Raw genomic sequence first — 20236 nt, 5'->3', positions numbered from 1 at the left:
CTAGGTTACTGTCTCAAAGTTTATGACCCCATATCTCCTGATCTATTTGTCATACAATAATATAATATTGCAGGTACATTAAGTGGTGTATGTGCATACTATCTTAACGGTATTTTGCAAATAGTGTCAGTAGTGAAGAAGTAATCAATTAAAACGTCTTCCCTAATGCAGAAGCTCGATTGCATGAACAGCGAAAATGTAGAAAGTGATAAAATTTTTCCTTTCATCGTTTTGTGTGAAAATTTGTAAAGTTTTGAAATTATGTGCTTCCCGCCAACTGGAGCTGTAGAGAAAAGGCTACGGAACAAGCCAGAACCTGCCACATACCAATGCTGCCAACTGTTGAAGAGTTACGAAGGTGGAGGCATTACTTTTCAGTCAACCATCGTACATTCGAAATAGCAACTATGTAGAAAGTTACGAGTATCGAATTCCGGTTAACTTGTGGAAAGCTTCAACATCACGAGTGAGCCGAAGTTTACACGCCTTTGCCATGAGCTACGTGGCACACCGAGTTTTAAATGTAGTGAGTGGTACTGAAATTTTTAAACGTAGAATTGTTTACACGATTACGATAGCGAGGACAGTTGCGATATAAATGAAATGAACCTTAATGCAATGGTTGATTGGCTAATGATGGCCGACACTGCCAGTAATAATGCATGAGCCTGGGCTACGACACATTCAACACTACTCAGATGGACCGGCTAGTTAAGTTTAAATCCATATATCTTACTTTCTTATTGGCGAGAACAGATTCATTCGAAATAACCCTCTATCTGACAATGATAGTAACTCAAGACGAACGATGGCTTCTTAGAAGCAGTCATTTTAGTTAGCCGCATGTGGATTCCGATGTAACCACCCTCTGCTCATTGTCCTATTATCGAACATAGTACCTTCAAAAGACATTGCAGAAGAGTTGAGATGGAGTGTAGAGGGGGCAGGCAACAATTATCAAGAGGATCGTGGAGTGTATAGTAATCTAGAAAACTGTCCTGCTTTTGGGAGTGCATAAGTACATTCTCTAGGCGAAGAGATTGGCACTGTCAGTGCCATAAGCGTGTAGTTGACAACGGAAGTCACTGCACAGAAGACGTAAAAAGTGTATTCAAAGGACACTCTGTCTCATGAAATATTCTCATGATGACAGCACCGTTTGCAAAAAATTCTGGAGGTGAACTAGTTTGTATTCGGACCTTGGGCATGAATGTGTAATAGACCTTAATATCCAGGAGAGAATATTAAAATGGAGACCGGCAAAAACAAAAAAAAGCCTGCAAAAAAGAGAAATGCGTTAACATTATAATTAAATGTAAATATTAGGAAAAATTTTCTCAAGATTTTCATCTGGAGTGTAGCCTTGTACGTAAGTGAAACGTAGAGGAGAGGCAGTTCAGACAAGAAGGAAACAGAGCTTTTGAAATGTGGTGCTACAAAAGGACGCTGAAGACAGGATCAAATAACTAATGTGCAGGTAATGAATGGAATGGGGGGAGAGAATAAATTTGTGGCACAGCCTAACTAAAAGAGGGGTTCAGTTAACAGGACGCAACTTGAGTCTTCATGGAGAAGTCAATTTGGCAGTGGAGGGAAATGTGAGGCATAAAAATTGTAGAGGAAGACCTAGTCTTGTTTTCAGAAAGCAGGTTCAAGTGGACGTAAGTAGGAGGGCAGAGGCGATACAAGGACATTTTACGCTGTTGCCAAATTTCTTCTCCCTCCACCCAGACTGGTACAGTGGTAACATCAAAATTTTATTACGCAAATTTATCAATGTAACTATGAAAAATAGCCATCCCCGTCCCTTCCTTTTCCAAACCTGACGTATTGGCGGGAATTGCGGATTTTGGCGGGAAACGGTCAGTCTCTATCCACCTGCATGAGAGGAAGGTTAGATTAGTGTACTTTATTTATTTTGGGTGGTATACTGAAGATCTATACTAATTCCGTAATTAATCATAAAGATCTGTCCTAATTACACTTCCATATGCACAACGCAACACAAGGACCTAAAACTGCAAACAAATCAAACTGACAATGTCATAAAACTGATGTTATCCTACTGGAAAGAAATTCACAATACTACTCGAAACTAGTAGCAGACACACTCAAAATAAATTGTAACTCTACATAGGATGATCCCTTTACCTACAAGTCGAAATAAATCTCTCTGCTCCATTTGTGAATTAACGGTAGAAGACTGGGGTGGAAGGTACCATCTTTATTTTTGGCAGGAAATATGTTCAACAGAGGAAATGTTGGCGTTGTACAGAGAGGAGTTTAATAAGTCTGCACACAGCTGAAGTCTGTGTCTATAGCCTCCTACATGAGGAATGGAAGAGGAATGGAAGAAGCTGATAATGGATGAGTGTAGGGGGAACACTTTTCACCAAATAATGGTGATGCAGCGGGATGAAGTGAAGATTCATTTTACAACTCATAGAGACTATTGACTGTGCTGGAGCTGTTCGTGTTTCTGGAATGGCTGAGATGATGATGTTGGGTTTGTGGGGCGCTCAACTGCGTGGTCATCAGCGCCCGTACAATTATCCAATCTTTGCTCAGTCCAATTTCGCCACTTTCCTGGATGATGATGAAATGATGAGGACAACACAAACACCCAGTCATCTCGAGGCAGGTGAAAATCCCTGACCCCGCCGGGAATCGAACCCGGGACCCCGTGCCTCTGGAATGGCTGGTCATTTGATAGTGCAGTAGACGACAGTGTGCATCCACCGCTCTCGCTTTTTACCGACCGTGTGTGTGTCTCGTTGCTTGACATCAGAGTTCGCTACAAACATCTCCCACTGCGTTTATGCGTGCCCTTTTCAACATTCATCCTGCAGCACTGATACTCGAAATTAAGTAGACGGTGCTCTCCTTATTTCTCGACAACTTCGTCCTATTCCACTGCCACTGAGAGATCACCTAGGTGTAGCTGATGAGTACCATGTACACTGTATAGAGTAAGAAGTGATAGGACAGCGAATCATCACTGAGTTGTAGAAAGGCCAATACACGCTGCCATACTGATGGAAAATGCTTCACTGTTCTCAGAAAAAATCACACAATCCAGTAATTAAAGAGCACTCGAAACCAAACAGTCTAGATGATTCAATCACACACACACACACACACACACACACACACACACACGCACACACACACATGGTAAACGTTTCACTGCTCTCGCAAATAAAAACATTAAAATTAATGCGAGAAAAAACACTACCCACCCATACACACAATGAAGCACAATACATCATATATCGAAAATTAACGAAAGGGCATTGTAATATCGTAACATACCCGTTGTCGTTGTTGTTGTTGTGGTCTCCAGTCCAGAGACTGGTTTGATGCAGCTCTCCATGCTGCTCTAAGGTGTGCAAGCCCCTTCATCTCTGAATAACTGCTGCAGCCTACATCCTTCCGAATCTGCCTAGAGTATTCAACTCTTGGTCTCCCTCTACCATATTACCATCCACGCTTCCCTCCAATACTAAATTGGTGATCTCTTGATGCCTCTGAACGGGTCCTATCAACCGATCCCTTCGTCTAGTCAAGATGTGCCACAGATTCCTCTTCTCCCCAATTCTATTCAGTACCTCCTCATTAGTTACGTGCTCTACCCACCTAATCTTCAGCATTCTTCTGTAGCACGACATTTCGAAAGCTTCTATTCTCTTGTTGTCTCAACCAGTTATTGTCCATGTTTCACTTCCAGACATGGCTACACTCCATACAAATACTTTCAGAAAAGACTTCCCGACACTTAAATCTATACTCGATGTTAACAGATTTCTCTTCTTCAGAAACGCTTTCCTTGCCATTGCCAGTCTACATTTTATATCCAATCTACGTCGACAATAATCAGTTATTTTGCTTCCGAAATAGCAGAACTCTTTCACTACTTTAAGTGTTTCATTTCCTAAGAGAGAAACATGGCTTTTATTATTGTCGGGGTTGTGTGCTTATAAATATATATTATATATATATGCTCGCTTGTATGAGGTGCACTGAGATTAAATACAACTCTTACACTGAAATGTTTCCTCTCTTTCAGAACTGCGAGCACTTGCTGAGGCCACTTCAGGTGACGTTGGGCGTGTCCCATTGGCAGCCGCAGCTGCACTTTTAGACAAACAACATGCGGTCATCTTTGTTCAGAATAGCCGTCATTTATCTTGCTTTGTTCTGTTGCCCGCTGAAGTCATGGCCTATTATACAGGGTGGTCCATTGATAGTGACCGGGCCAAATATCTCACGAAATATGCATCAAACGAAAAAACTACAAAGAACGAAACTCGTCTAGCTTGAAGGGGGAAAACAGATGGCGCCATGGTTGGCCAGCTAGATGGCGCTGCCATAGGTCAAACGGATATCAACTGCGTTTTTTTTTAATAGGAACCCACATCTTTCATTACATGTTTGTGTAGTACGTAAAGAAATATGAATGTTTTAGTTGGACCACTTTTTTCGCTTTGTGATAGATGGCGCTGTAATAGTCACAAGCGTATAAGTACGTGGTATCACGTAACATTCCGCCAATGCGGACGGTATTTGCTTCGTGATACATTACCCGCGTTAAAACGGACCGTTTACCAATTGCGGAAAAGGTCGATATCGTGTTGACGTGTGGCTATTGAGATAAAAATGCCCAACGGGCGTCTGCTATGTATGCTGCTCGGTATCCTGGACGACATCATCCAAATGTCCGGACCGTTCGCCGGATAGTTACGTTATTTAAGGAAACAGGAAGTGTTCAGCCATATGTGAAACGTTAACCACGACCTGCAACAAATGATGATGCCCAAGTAGGTATTTTAGCTGCTGTCGCGGCGAATCCGCACATCAGTAGCAGACAAATTGCGCGAGAATCGGGAATCTCAAAAACGTCGGTGTTGAGAATGCTACATCAACATTGATTACACCCGTACCATATTTCTATGCACCAGGAATTGCATGGCGACGACTCTGAACGTCGTGTACAATTCTGCCACTGGGCACAAGAGAAATTACGGGACGATGACAGTTGTTTTGCACGCGTTCTATTTAGCGACGAAGCGTCATTCACCAATAGCGGTAACGTAAACTGGCATAAATATGCACTATTGGGCACTGGAAAATCCACGATGGCTGCGACAAGTGGAACATCAGCGATCTTGGCGGGTTAATGTATGATGCGGCATTATGGGAGCAAGGATAATTGGCCCCCATTTTATCGATGGCAATCTGAATGGTTCAATGTATGCTGATTTCCTACCTAATGCTCTACCGATGTTACTACAAGATGTTTCACTGCATGACAGAATGGCGATGTACTTCCAACATGATGGATGTCCGACACATAGCTGGCGTGCGGTTGAAGCGATATTGAACAGCATATTTCATGACAGGTGGATTGGTCGTCGAAGCACCATACCATGGCCCGCACGTTCACCGGATCTGACGTCCCAGGATTTCTTTCTTGGGAAAGTTGAAGGATCTTTGCTATCGTGATCCACCGACAACGCCCGACAACATGCGTCAGGGCATTGTCAATGCATGTGCGAGCATTACGGAAGGCGAATTACTTGCTGTTGAGAGGAATGTCGTTACACGTATTGCCAAATGCATTGAGGTTGATTGGCATCATTTTGAGCATTTATTGCATTAATGTGGTATTTACAGGTAATCACGCTGTAACAGCATGAGTTCTCAGAAATGATAAGTTCACAAAGGTACATGTATCACATTGGAACAACCGAAATAAAATGCTCAAACGTACCTACGTTTTGTATTTTAATTTAAAAAACCTACCTGTTACCAACTGTTCGTCTAAAATTGAGCCATACGTTTGTGACTATTACAGCGCCATCTATCAAAAAGCGAAAAAAGTGATCCAACTAAAACATTCATATTTCTTTACGTACTACACGAATATGTAATAAAAATGGAGGTTCCTATTTTAAAAAACGCAGTTGATATCCCTTTGACGTATGGCAGCGCCATCTAGCGGGCCAACCATAGCGCCATCTCGTTTCCCCCTTCAAGGTAGACAAGTTTCGTACTTTGTAGTTTTTTCGTTTGACGCTTATTTCGTGAGATATTTGGCCCGGTCACAATCAATGGACCACCCTGTTTATGTGTAGCTTTTGTCGGCCGGCCGACCACATGCTCGGCCGACAAGCTGATGGAACTGTTTGTGCACCAGAGGCTACAGATTCTAAGAACAGACCAGGAAATTGTTTCCACTTCTGCGAGGCTTGAGAGAGGGGAGAGATGGAGGAGGGGTAGGAGGATTGAGGTAGTGATTCTGGAGTTCTTAGTCTGTTAACACAAGCCGAGTATAACATGCCATTATGGTGGCGTCGGAGTTTTCGTTAATTTCTGATGAATAATGCATTTTGTTTCGTTGTGGGGGAGGGCGTGTGGTGGGTTTTTCATGTTAATATCGATGTATTTCTCTTATGAGAGTAGTGAAATATTTACCATGACCTGCTTGTGTGCGCCTTTGTGTGTGTGTTTTTTGAATCATCATAGCTGATCGTTTTCCGAGTGGACTTAATTTTTGGATTCTATGATTGTTTTTATGACAGCAGTGAAGCATTTACCATGATCAGTGTGTGTGTGCACGCCTCTGTGTGTGTGTGTGGGGGGGGGGGGGGTGTATGTGTGTGTGTGTATTTGAAGTATCAATGCTATTTGGTTTCGAGCAGTGTTTAATTGCTATATTATAAGATTTTTTCCGAGAGCAGTGAAGCATTATTCATCAGTTGTGGGCCGGCCGATGTGGTCGTGCGGCTCTAAGCGCTTCAGTCTGGAACCGCGTGACCACTACGGTCGCAGGTTCGAATCCTGCCTCGGGCATGGATGTGTGTGATGTACTTAGGTTAGTTAGGTTTAAGTAGTTCTAAGTTCTAGGGGACTGATGACCACAAATGTTAAGTCCCATAGTGCTCAGAGCCATTTGAACCATCAGTTGTGATAGCTTGCATTGTGGCCTTCCTACAACTCAGTGAGCGTTTGCTGCCCTATCCCTTCTTACCATGTATCAGTATAAATGTTACTCTTCAGCTACACCAAGGTGAGCTCTTGGGGGCAGTGCAATAGGGCGAAGTTGTTGAGAGATAAAGACAGCACCGTTTATTTAATTTCGAATACTGTGCTGCAGGATATATGTTGAGTAGAGCATGCATGAATGCAGCGGGAGGTGTGAATGCAGCTCTTGGGAGCAGTGCAATAGGGCGAAGTTGTTGAGAAATAAAGACAGCACCGTTTATTTAATTTCGAATACTGTGCTGCAGGATATATGTTGAGTAGAGCATGCATGAATGCAGCGGGAGGTGTGAATGCAGCTCTTGGGAGCAGTGCAATAGGGCGAAGTTGTTGAGAAATAAAGACAGCACCGTTTATTTAATTTCGAATACTGTGCTGCAGGATATATGTTGAGTAGAGCATGCATGAATGCAGCGGGAGGTGTTTGTGGCAAACTCTGATGTCAAACAGCGAGACACACACGCGGTCAGTAAAAAGCGATAGAGGTGGATGCGCAGTGTCGTCCTCTGCACTGTGGACTGACCAGTCATTCCAGAAATACAAACAGCTCTAGCACAGGCAACAGTCTCTATGAGTTGCGAAGTGTATCTTCGGTCCGTCCCGCTGCATTCATGCATTGTTTGCTGAAAAGCATTCCCCCTACGGTCATCCATTATCAAAAAATGGTTCAAATGGCTCTGAGCACTATGGGACTTAACTGCTGAGGTTATCAGTCCCCTAGAACTTAGAACTACTTGAACCTAACTAACCTAAGGACAACACACACATACGTGCCCGAGGTAGGATTCGAACCTGCGACCGTAGCGGTCGCGCGGCTCCAGACCGTAGCGCCTAGAACCGCTCGGCCACTCCGGCCGGCGATCCATTATCACCTCCTTCCATTCCCCTTACAGGAGGCTATAGACACAGGCCTCAGCTGTATTCTTACAGGTAATACACTTATTAAACTCCTCTCTGTCCAACACCAACATCTCGTCAGTTGAATACATTTCCCCCAAAAATAAATATAGTACCTTCGACTCCAGCCTTTTTCCCTGTTATTTGTAAGTATAGATGAGAGTTTTATTTCGACTTGTAGGTAAAGGGATCATCCTATGTAGAGTTACAATTTATTTTGAGTATGTCTGCTACTAGTTTCAGATGATATTGTAATCTTTTTTCAGGGGGATAGCATCAGTTGTGGAACATCATCAATTTTTGAGGTGTACTGCGATTTCAGACACTCCTCGTGTAGTGCTGTGCATATAGATGTGTAATTAGGAGCGATCTTTATGATTAATTTCGTATTTAGGACCGATCTTTATTTCAGTTTACCACCCAAAATAAATAAAGTACGTTAACCTAAGTTTCCTCCCCTGCTGCCAGATAGGGAATGACTGTTTCTCTGCGTAGAGGGATGTACTTGGCCTTTCCACCCGGAAGGACCGGGGTTCGAGTCCCAGAAATGGCATCTGTCATTATGAATTCCCCGCCAATTCCTGGGTGGGGGGTGGGAGTGGGTATTGGACGTCAGAAGAGGCATGGGACAAAATATTCCCCTCATTTAATTCGAAACTATCCCTAAAATTCAAAATTCCCACGAAAATTTGAAATTCCGGTCTATGCAGTATCACAGTATGGGGGAGGGGGAGGGAAGAGGGGAAGTGGGAATGGCTAATTTGCGTAATTAATTTGATTAATTTGCATAGTTCAACTGTAATGTTACCACATCTAACCGCTCTTTAGACGGAAGTCCACAACAATAATAGTAGCAGCAGCAACAACATTAACAAATCGAGGAGAGAGTTGTCACGAAGAGAACGAAAAAAGGTTAATGCTCTACAAATCGGAACATGGGCAATTGGAAGTCTGAAGTGAAACTTTTTAAAAAATTGTGTTTTGTCCCCCTCGCCACACATGCTCGGTGGGGAGAGGGGGGGGGGGGCGAGGGGGCAGGCTGTCAGCGGTAAAGTTCTCCGCTCTTCGGCCATGCAAATTAAAAGAGTGTGTAATGCGAAATCGAAAGAAAATTTGGGGCTGTTTTTTATTTTAAATAAAATCAAAGATGGACCTTTGCAAAACCAAAATATAGGAATCACTGCACTTTCACTTAAAATCTTGAGGACCTGCACTACAGTGAGAAGTATTGTTGGAGGAGAGAGTATGTTCCATAGGGTTGAGAAGTGTGGGTGAAAGATAGGGATCTGTTAGGTAGGAAAAACGATGGGGTGATGGGCTGATTGGTTGATCTGGGGCAGGGGACCAAGCAGCGAGGTCATCGGTCCCATCAGGTTGGGGAAGAATGGGAAAGGCAGTCGACCGTGCCCTTTCACAGGAACCATCCCTACATTTGTCTGAAGCGATCTAAGGAAATCACGGAAAACCTAAATCAGGATGGCCAGTCGTGGGTTTGAACCATTGTCCTTCTGAATGTGAGTACAGTGTGCTAACCATTGCATCATCTCGCTCTGTAATGTGGATGATAGGTGAGTGTTGAGGCAAATAATAGTGGGAAATACAGTCTGTGGGAAAGACAGAGGGTGAGGAGTAGTATGCAGGGCAGCTGTTACACAAGGAAAGGAACGGGGATGGAGAAGGGAAGGAAGAGAAGAGCACTGATGTGGAGTGGGATAGAGGAGGGAGAGCTAAAGTTTGTAGGAGGGATAAGTATCAGGGCGGGTCTCGTTGTCTGGCAGCGGTAGTTCGTTGAGGATGCATTGGGATAGGATATGGAGTGTGTTAGGTGTAGGGATTGAGGGGTATATTTGGGGATGCGCAGCACCATACCAGTGTTGGTGACCAGAGAAGAGAGAATGATGTAATTGGAATCTAGTTTGTGGATAGTACAAGAGATATGGAGATGTTCAATGTGGATGATGCGTGGCGGGAATTTGATGAGATGGTAGAGCATCCAGGTGGGATAACTCGAAAATCGATTACAACACGCTGTTTCTCACGCACCAATATAGTTACTTTGCACACTACCATCTTATGCGATACAATTTGAAGCCCTCTCGTGGCAGTGGACTGCGAACATGTAACCATGAACAACAAAGATGTAGAACATTAAACGCAGCTTCTATGTAAAAGGCTATAAGAGTTTTCACATAAAAATTCAGAGGCATTGCTTTTCAGAATAGCTTCGTCACTTGGAAACGGTGCAACGTATCGAATTTTTTTCTTAACGATTATTTCTCAGCATAACCTATCCTGTAACACCTTTACAAGCTTTCCACACTGATTCTGACCACCCTGTATGTGCTTTCCATTTTAATTTATTGCCCTGTACTCTATCCTTTTACCGGCGGCTACGCCCACAGGTGCAGACAGCACATATAATGCACACATCCCCTCCTCTGCCCTCTTTTCTATCCATTTCCTCCTCCTCCTCCCTTTCTCTTCCTATCTATTTCTTTGTCCATCTCTCTGTCCATTTTCTCCCCCCCCCCCCTGTCTGTTTCCATCTCCTTCTCCCCCTTTTCCCCTTTTCCTTGTCTGTCTTTTCCTCAAAACTCTCTCTATCCATCTCTTTCTCCCACATCTCTTTGTCCATATCCTTCTCAACCTCTTCTTGTCCATCTCCTACTCCCAACTCTCTCTGTTTATCTCCTCCTCCCCTCAGTCCGTCTCCTGCTGCCCCTCTTCACTTATCATCTGCTTACTGGTCCTCTCCATTTACGTCATATATCCTCCCCTTCCCCTCTTTCAGACCATATCCTACATTCCTCGCTCTGACTGTCTCATCATCCCTCCTCTCTGACTGCCTTCTCCTCTTCCCTCTTCCTTTTCCACCTGTCCACTAGCCCTCTCCAGCTTCCACCTACCTCTTACCATTGCCCCTCCTCCTCCCTCTCTGAGCATCTCATCCATCCCTCTGGCCATCCCCTCTTTCTTCCTCTCTCTGTCCATGTTCTCCTCCCTCCTCTCTGACTGTCCATCAACCCATCCCCCTTTCTATCTGCCCTCTTCTTGTCCTCCTTCTCTCTGTCTATCTCACCCTTCCCCTATCTCTTTCCATCTCCTCCTTGCCATCTCTCTCTTCATCCCCTCCTCCAACCTCTCTCTGTTCATCTCCTCTACCCTCCTCTGTTTTTCCAGCAACCCTCCCCTCTATGTTTGTCTCAGTCTTCCACCTCTATATGTACATATCCTCATCCTCCTCTCTGTCTGTCTAGTTCCTCCTCTCATGTCTCTCTGTCCATCTCCTACTCCCACTTCTCTTTGTCCAATTCATCCTCCTTCCTCTCAGTATTCATCTTCACCTCCCATACCTCTCTTCTCAGATGTGCCCATCCACACGACATTACCCACATGACACACCTGTCGTTCAGGGCAACCTAGATGTCACAGCAGTATCAATCCTTTTCTCCCACAATACCACCCCTGTGGGAGACAGGTGGTTCGCAGTACTTCTTCCCACAAAATAAGTGGTCTGTGTAGGAAATTTAGTTGACATCAGTCAAGTGACCTATGACACACACACACACACACACACACACACACACACACACACACACACAGAGAGAGAGAGAGAGAGAGAGAGAGAGAGAGAGAGAGAGAGAGACAGAGAGAGAGAGAGCGAGAGAGAGAGAGAGAGAGAAAGATTCATTTTTATATATGCAAATGATTTCCATCTCGTTTTCAACCTGAGGGTATATAATCCTCCACAAATCTTAAAAATCTCATCTCTGAAACGTCGAGTTTCCTCTTGTCTGATCTATCTATTATCTGGTTCTCGCTATCGTATGTTAACTATGCTGCCATCATCTCACAGAACTTTGTGTGTGTTGACATCTGGGTTTCACCTCTTCACATCCTGTAATTATACGACACATTTCTTGAAATTGCTTATGTTATTGGTAAACTCGCAGTAAGGTACTTTATACCCTAGGTTACTGAAATGACGTAGTTATTCTATGATTTCATTATTTATAACTATTTTATTTCTGAGATTTTGATGCCATTAAAAGCCCCATCACTAGATTAAAATCTTTAGCCATGTTCTTTAGCCTAATCACGACATGTTGAGGATATGATATTAACAGTCGAGCAGTTAGGTACATGCTTGATCTATCAATATTTAGAGAGAACATCTGGAAGAACGTGTGAACTCGGGTTGTTTGGGGCGCCTGGTACTCACTGGGCATGTAGTAGGCAGCGCAGCCGCACCGCTGGACAGTGAAGTTGGCCAGGCACTCGGTCATGCAGTTCTCCTCGCTGTAGTAGCGGAAGAAGTAGAGGCTGCGCTCCGACGAGAAGTAGCAGCGCCGGCCGTCGGGTGAGTAGCTGTGCAGCGCCTCTGACGTCATCATGACACGCGGCTGCACGCTGACCACCACGTCGCGGTCGACCGGGATGCGGAAGAACTGCGTCTTCATGTTGGGGAAGTCCCCCGGGCTATGCAGCAGCATCTGTCGGATAACAGCACCAGTCCCTTATTTCTTGTTACACTCACTATTTCTCCAACTTTTATCTTTAGTACGATTGGCTGTTAGTAACATATTTCCAGAAGGCATGCACCCTACTGCATGGATAATGCTGATGGTGTTCCCCTGTCTAAAATATTTTGGAAGCTAAATAGTCCTCCATTCGGATCTTCGGGAGTGATCTGCTAGGGAGGATGTCATAGGGAAAGAGTAGCGTAGAGAGCTAGATCAAACGAGTCTATGCACTGAAGTTGGAAACAGCAAGAACTACATAAGAGTTGAATAACATGAAGGGGAGGCATCAGTCAGGTGAGTGGGACAGTGTTGGAACCCATCCCTCCATGTTGTTCAGTTTGTACGTAGAGCAAGCAGTAAAGGAAACTACACTTCTTTTTTTGAGTCATCAGTCTTCTGACTGGTTTGTTGCGGCTGTAACCTCATAGATTAAGGGTCGACCTGCGACAGCAATCGCACAACTTGCGTACGGGCCGCTAGACTCCGCCGCGAGTGCTAAGAGTGCATTGCGATCGCAGGCGCGCGTGTTGCGTACGGGCCGCGAGGTGCCGCCACGAGCGCAACCGTACATAAGTGCAGACGGAGTTCGGCCAGCTCTCATTTTGTTGGCATCTCATTTTTGCCTATTCTCTTATTTGCTTAGTTGCTTAGATCTTATTCGTTTATGGCTCATGTTATTGCGCTCTCTTTCAGCCATTCTGATTGTTTTGATTAACTCCCAATTGAGAAGTGCTCATTTTGGTATTTCACTTTTGCATACTTCTATTTTGCTAATAATTTGCTCCTTAGTTTTTTACAGTTGAATTGATTAACATAGTCTCATGTACTGTTTGTTCATCTCAGCCGGTTCATATTTTGATATTCTTTAAATACTGTAATAATTATCGGAAGCATTTCTTCCCTTAAACTTGTGTAAAGTATTCTCGATGTAGAATTTGTTCTGTGACACAGGTGTAAGGTTTTGAATATAAATTATATACGAAACTGTGCTTTAAAAGGAATTTATTTTTTCAGCTTGTACTACATCCGACGACAATTTTGTGATATGAGGGAGAAATTTGAGGGGCGAACCCATGGAAATAGTCTTAAGTGATCCCCTTTAAAAATAAACATCTGTGTGACACTGAAAGACGTGACACTGTAGGCACCGAAAATTTATATGTACATAAAATTATACGTCACACGGCCCGCTACGAGTTCCTCTCCTGTGCCAACCTCTTGATCTCAGACAAGCACTTGCAACCTATATCCTCAATTATTTGCTGGATATATTCCAATCTCCGTCTTCTTCTACAGGTTTTGCCCCCTACAGCTCCCTCTAGCACCATGGAAGTCATTCCCTGACGTCTTAACAGATGTCCTATCATCCTGTTCCTTCTCCTTGTCAGTGTTTTACACATGTTCTTGCCTCTCCGATTCTGCGTAGAACCTCCTCATTCTTCACCTTATGAGTCCACCTAATTTTCAATATTCTTCCGTAGTGCAACATCTTATATGCTTCAATTCTCTTCTGCTCCGGTTTTCCCCACGGTCCATGGTTTACTACCATATAATGCTGCGCTCCAGATGTACATTCTCAGAAATTTATTTCTTAAATTAAGGACTATGTTTGATACTAGTAGAATCATATTGACCGGGAATGCCCTTTTCGCCAGTGCTAGTCTGCTTTTGACGTCCTTCTTGCTCCGTCCGTCATTGATTATTTTGCTGCATAGGTAGCAGAAATCCTTAAGTTCATCTACTTGTGGCCATCAGTCCTGATGTTAAGTTTCTCGCTGTTCTCATTTCTGCTGCTTCCCATACTTCTGTCTTTCTTTGATTTACTCTCAGTCCATTATTTTTACTCATTAGACTGTTCATTCCATTCAGCAGATCATGGAATTCTTCTTCAGTTTCACTGAGGATAGGAATGTCACCAGTGAATCGTATTATTGACATGCTTTCACCTCGAATTGTAATCTCACTCTAAACCTTCCTTTTATTTCCATCATTGCTTCTTCGATGTAGAGATCGAACAGTAGGGGCGAGGGACTACATGTCTGTCTTACATACTTTTTAATCCGAGGACTTCTTTCTGGGTCGTCCATTGTCATTCCCCCTCGGCTCTTGTACATATTCTATATTGCCCATCTCTCCCTATAGCTTACCCCTATTTTTCTCAGAATTTCGAAGATCTTGCACCATTTTACGTTGTCGTACCCTTTTTCCACGTTGATAAATCCTATGAACGTATCACGATTTGTCTTTAGTCTTGCTTCCACTATTTAAAAGCGATTACAAGCAGCTTCGATTAGTTTCATGTACGTAGCATATGTGGTTATGTGTGTTGTACTCTCTGTTCATTGTCATTATTTAAACAAAATAAGTATTCCTGATAGGAACGTTCAGTGCAGAAAATAAGGGCAGGTTTTAATACCAAACAGAGTAAAAGAACAATTGCACTAAATACTCAGAAATAAAGCAAACGCTCCAATTCCGCGATTCCAACTAATGCTTTCTCGAGGGCTTCCTTCTTTGTAATACAAACCCGGGACTTTAAATTCCCTCTCAAATATATCTGGATGAGACCATCCCTGCCCCACTAATCGTTCAAATGGCTCTGAGCACTACGGGACTTAACCTCTGAGGTCATCTAGTCCCCTAGAACTTAGAACTACTTAAACCTAACTAACCTAAGGACATCACACACATCCATGCCCGAGGCAGGATTCGAACCTGCGACCGCAGCGGTCGCGCGGCTCCAGACTGTAGCGCCTAGAATCGCTCGGTCACTCCGGCCGGCCTAGACGTTCATCTGGTATTTGGCTGAAATACAGGGTGTTCAGAAATTCCCGTTACAAACTTCTAGGACTTGTAGAGGGGGGTGAGTACATAATATTTTGAACAGGAACCCATGTCCGGAAGTTTACCGCTTCCGTACTACAGCATTTGAAAATGTTTGCTATGTAGGTATGTGAATGGCTGTCACAGAGTGCGAGACGGGGGTGGGTCGGCGAGGGGAGGGGTGGTTACGTTGAGTCGGCTGATGTCATTTGACGTCTATCCTGCGTCCCTTACCTGGTTCGAGTCTCATTCACGTGTCTGACTGATAGAGCAACATGTTTGAGTACACGTTTGCAGAATACACCAACTTCATCCTGAATGTCCACCCCCGGTAGCTGAGTGGTCAGCGCGTCAGAATGTCAATCCTAAGGACTCAGGTTCGATTCCCGGCTGGGTCGGAGATTTTCTCCGCTCAGGAACTGGGTGTTGTGTCGTCATGATCATCATCATTTCATCCCCATCGACGCGAAAGTCACCGAAGTGGCGTCAAATCACAAGACTTGCACCCGGCGAACGGTTTACCCGACGGGAGGCCCTAAGCACGCGACATTTATTTATCCTTCTGAATGGCGAAGCTCACGCTACAGGAAGAGTTGCTCGGCGCCTTTATCAAGATAGTTCTCGACAGAGTCCGACTCCATCACCTAGCGTTTTCCCTACAATTACGCAATGGCTTCGAGAAAGGGTACCTGCACTGTCAGCAGGTCCGACTGCCGTGTTGCTAGAAGACTCCGCACACCCGAGTTGTAAGTGATTGTATTGCATCACGTTGAAGAGAACCCATCAAATATTACACGAGCAATATCTTCAGCTATTAATGACTGGAATTGTAGAACAGATGAGGTACTGAGTCACGCCTAATCAGTTATTTGCATAAGTGGTCGCGAAATGATTGCAGCACGGAAATGGTACGTTTCCGGACATGGGTTCCAGTTCAGAATATTATCTATTCACTCCCCTCAACAAAACCTAGAAGTTTGTGACGGGTTTCGAACACCCTGTATATCCGTTTTGCCGATGACATTGTGATTGTGTCAGAAGAGGCAACGGACATGGCAGAGGAATGGAACAGAATGAATAGTTTTTAAAAAACTGAGTCATTTGTTTTTCAGTCCCAGTTGCCCAATTTCTTACACCATGGCTGCTTTTGGTTTCCCTGGATCATCTTCAGACTTATGTAGTTGCATCAGTAGTTGAAATACTAAATGTCTTTTTCCAAAGCTGTTTCACAGAGGAAGACTGCACTGTAGTTCCTTCTCTAGATTGTCGCACAGATGACAAAATGGTAGATATCGAAATAGACGACAGAGGGATAGAAAAACAATTAAAATCGCTCAAAAGAGGAAAGGCTGCTGGACCTGATGGGATACCAGTTCGATTTTACACAGAGTACGCGAAGGGACTTGCCCCCCTTCTTGCAGCGGTGTACCGTAGGTCTCTAGAATAGCGTAGCGTTCCAAAGGATTGGAAAAGGGCACAGGTCATCCCCGTTTTCGAGAAGGGACGTCGAATAGATGTGCAGAACTATAGACCTATATCTCTAACGTCGATCAGTTGTACAATTTTGGAACACGTATTATGTTCAAGTATAATGACTTTTCTGGAGACTAGAAATCTACTCTGTAGGAATCAGCATGGGTTTCGAAAAAGACGGTCGTGTGAAACCCAGCTCGCGCTATTCGTCCACGAGACTCAGAGGGCCATAGACACGGGTTCACAGGTAGATGCCGTGTTTCTTGACTTCCGCAAGGCGTTCGATACAGTTCTCCACAGTCGTTTAATGAACAAAGTAAGAGCATATGGACTATCAGACCAATTGTGTGATTGGATTGAGGAGTTCCTAGATAACAGAACGCAGCATGTCATTCTCAATGGAGAGAAGTCTTCCGAAGTAAGAGTGATTTCAGGTGTGCCGCAGGGGAGTGTCGTAGGACCGTTGCTATTCACAATATACATAAATGACCTTGTGGATGACATCGGAAGTCCACTGAGGTTTTTTTCGGATGATGCTGTGGTATATCGAGAGGTTGTAACAATGGAAAATTGTACTGAAATGCAGGAGGATCTGCAACGAATTGACGCATGGTGCAGGGAATGGCAATTGAATCTCAATGTAGACAAGTGTAATGTGCTGCGAATACATAGAAAGATAGATCCCTTATCATTTAGCTACAAAATAGCAGGTCAGCAACTGGAAGCAGTTAATTCCATAAATTATCTGGGAGTACGCTTTAGGAGTGATTTAAAATGGAATGATCATATAAAGTTGATCGTTGGTAAAGCAAATGCCAGACTGAGATTCATTGGAAGAATCCTAAGGAAATGCAATCCGAAAACAAAGGAAGTAGGTTACAGTACGCTTGTTCGCCCACTGATTGAATACTGCTCAGCAGTGTGGGATCCGTACCAGATAGGGTTGATATATGAGATAGAGAAGATCCAAAAGAGAGCAGCGCGCTTCGTTACAGGATCATTTAGTAATAGCGAAAGCGTTACGGAGATGATAGGTAAACTCCAGTGGAAGACTCTGCAGGAGAGACGCTCAGTAGCTCGGTACGGGCTTTTGTTGAAGTTTCGAGAACATACCTTCACCGAAGAGTCAAGCAGTATATTGCTCCCTCCTACGTATATCTCGCGAAGAGACCATGAGGATAAAATCAGAGAGATTAGAGCCCACACAGAAGCATACCGACAATCCTTCTTTCCACGAACAATACGAGACTGGAATAGAAGGGAGAACCGATAGAGGTACTCAAGGTACCCTCCGCCACACACCGCCAGGTGGCTTGCGGACTATGGATGTAGATGTAGATCAGTAATCCGTCGTGACTGTATGGGGAATACAGATCACAATACAACCGTTGTGGAACTGTGACTGAAAAATAAACAATATATAATTTTTATTTAAATATCAATACAATTACTGAATTCCCTCGCTACGAACATGTCGGCTGTAGTGGGAATGGTTTGTGTCTTGTAAAGAGTTTATAAGATGAATGACAACAAACGTAAAATAATAGTAATGGAACATAGCCAAATTAAATAAAGTGATGCCGACGGAGTTATATTACGGAATGATGCGCTAAGGTTATTCTATAAGATTTACTATTTCGGGAGCAAAATAAGTGATGATGGCTGAAGCGGACAGGATATAAAACGCAGACTGGCGATAGTAAAAACAAGTGTTTATGAAAAAGAGATATTTGCTGACATACCATACAAATTTAAGTGTTAGAAGTTGAGCTTGTACGGAAGCGAAACGCTGACGATAAACAGTCCATACAAGAAGAGGTAGCTGGGTGGATCGAACAAATTAGAGGAGTTATTGAATAGAATTGTGGAAAAAAGACATCGGTTGATAGGACACATCCTGAGACACGAAGGAATCGTCAGATTCGCAATGGAAGTGTGGGGTATGAAAACTGTAGAGAGAGACAAAGCATTGAATACAGTAAGCAGGCTAAAACGGACGTAGGTTGCGGTAGTTTGCAGAGAGGAAGAGGTTTGCACAGGATAAATTAGCGGGGAGAGCTGCAACACACTTCTCCCGCACTACCAGTTCTCCTGGTATTTGGTTGAAAAGAACCGAGCTTTCCAATGGGCAGAGCATCTCACAGTCCGCTCTACTGTTTGGGGTAGAGGAAAAAATAGCTCCAGTTCATCGATCCCAGACAGGATGTTTGGGAAGTTTCCGTTAGTTGTGTAAGGTTAAGCCTGGAACTGGAAATATCCTCTGTCCCACTCCCAGCTCGTCAGGGCTTTGCCGATAATCGAGCTCTGCAACGAATCATATCTGGAAATGGTAAACTCAGGCACTGTAGAGGAAGACAGAGATAGGAATACATTCAGCAAATAACTGAGGACGTAGGTTGCAAGTGCCTCTCGGAGATGAAGAGATTGGCACAGGAGATGAATTCGTGGCGGGCCGCATCAGACCATTCAGAAGACTGATGACAAAAAAAAAAAAAACTTCATTAACCTACCCATCTCATCTACAGCATTTTTCTAAAGCTTCTACTCTCTTCTTCACCGTAGTGTTCACTGTCCATGCGTCACTTGCGGAGAAGTCTACACTCCACTCGAATACTATGAAAAGTCTTCCTAAAACTGAAATTTACATTTTATGCTAACTTATTTCTCTTTTTTAGGAAAGCTTTTCTCGGTATTGTCAGTTTCCATTTATCTGCACTCGTCATCAGTTAGGTTGTTCCCCAAATAGTAAATTAGTCTATTACTTTCACAATGCAATTTTCTTTTCCAATGCACTCAGTGTCACCTAATCACCCTCACCCCGTCGTACTTGTTATAGTTTATTTGATCTTCATCTTTTAAGTTACTATCAGGATACTATCTGCTGTGTACACCAGTATCGCCACACAGATGAAGCTCATGAACTGGAAACTATTCATGCTCCCGCCACGAGAAATGGTTCAAATGGCTCTGAGCACTATGGGACTTAACATCTGAGGTCATCAGTCTCCTAGAATTAGAACTATGTAAACCTAACCAACCTAAGGACATCACACACAGCCATGCCCGAGACAGGATTCGAACCTGCGACCGTAGCAGCAGCGCGGTTCCTGACTGAAGCGCCCAGAACCGCTCGGCCACAGCGGTCAGCCCGCCTCGAGACCCTCAAACAGTTCGCTCTATTTTCCTAGCAGTTGTATTAGTTGCCACAGAACTACTTTCCCCTTTCCCAGAATAGAACGCAGTTGGACATCATTTCGCCGACCACGGATAAATGGAAACGCACAGCCACATTCGGCCAGAACGGACAGAGGGAGGAGCATCTCAGTTGACTTTCGATGCCACTGTAATAACAAAATTTACGAAACGACGAAGTATCTGAAATTGGAAGGTGCCACATACCAGTAAAAATACACTACTGGCCATTAAAATTGCTACACCACGAAGATGACGTGCTATAGACGCGAAATTTAACCGACAGG

The 20236-nt window shown here is 43.9% G+C and overlaps 1 protein-coding gene across 1 annotated transcript in view; it reads right to left on the bottom strand.

The window, feature by feature from the left end:
• Window positions 1-20236, bottom strand: part of LOC124615994 (pickpocket protein 28-like) — a 262701-nt gene that overhangs the window by 76966 nt on the left and 165499 nt on the right. Inside the window, exon 7 of the mRNA XM_047144203.1 lies at window positions 12161-12431. Coding sequence (XP_047000159.1) covers window positions 12161-12431 — 271 coding nt within the window. The remainder of the gene's footprint in view (window positions 1-12160; window positions 12432-20236) is intronic.

Source organism: Schistocerca americana, chromosome 5 (assembly GCF_021461395.2).
Source record: "Schistocerca americana isolate TAMUIC-IGC-003095 chromosome 5, iqSchAmer2.1, whole genome shotgun sequence".
Taxonomy (NCBI): domain Eukaryota; kingdom Metazoa; phylum Arthropoda; class Insecta; order Orthoptera; family Acrididae; genus Schistocerca; species Schistocerca americana.
The sequence above is the reverse complement of the archived record's forward strand: the minus strand, read 5'-3'. Positions and strand labels throughout refer to the sequence as shown.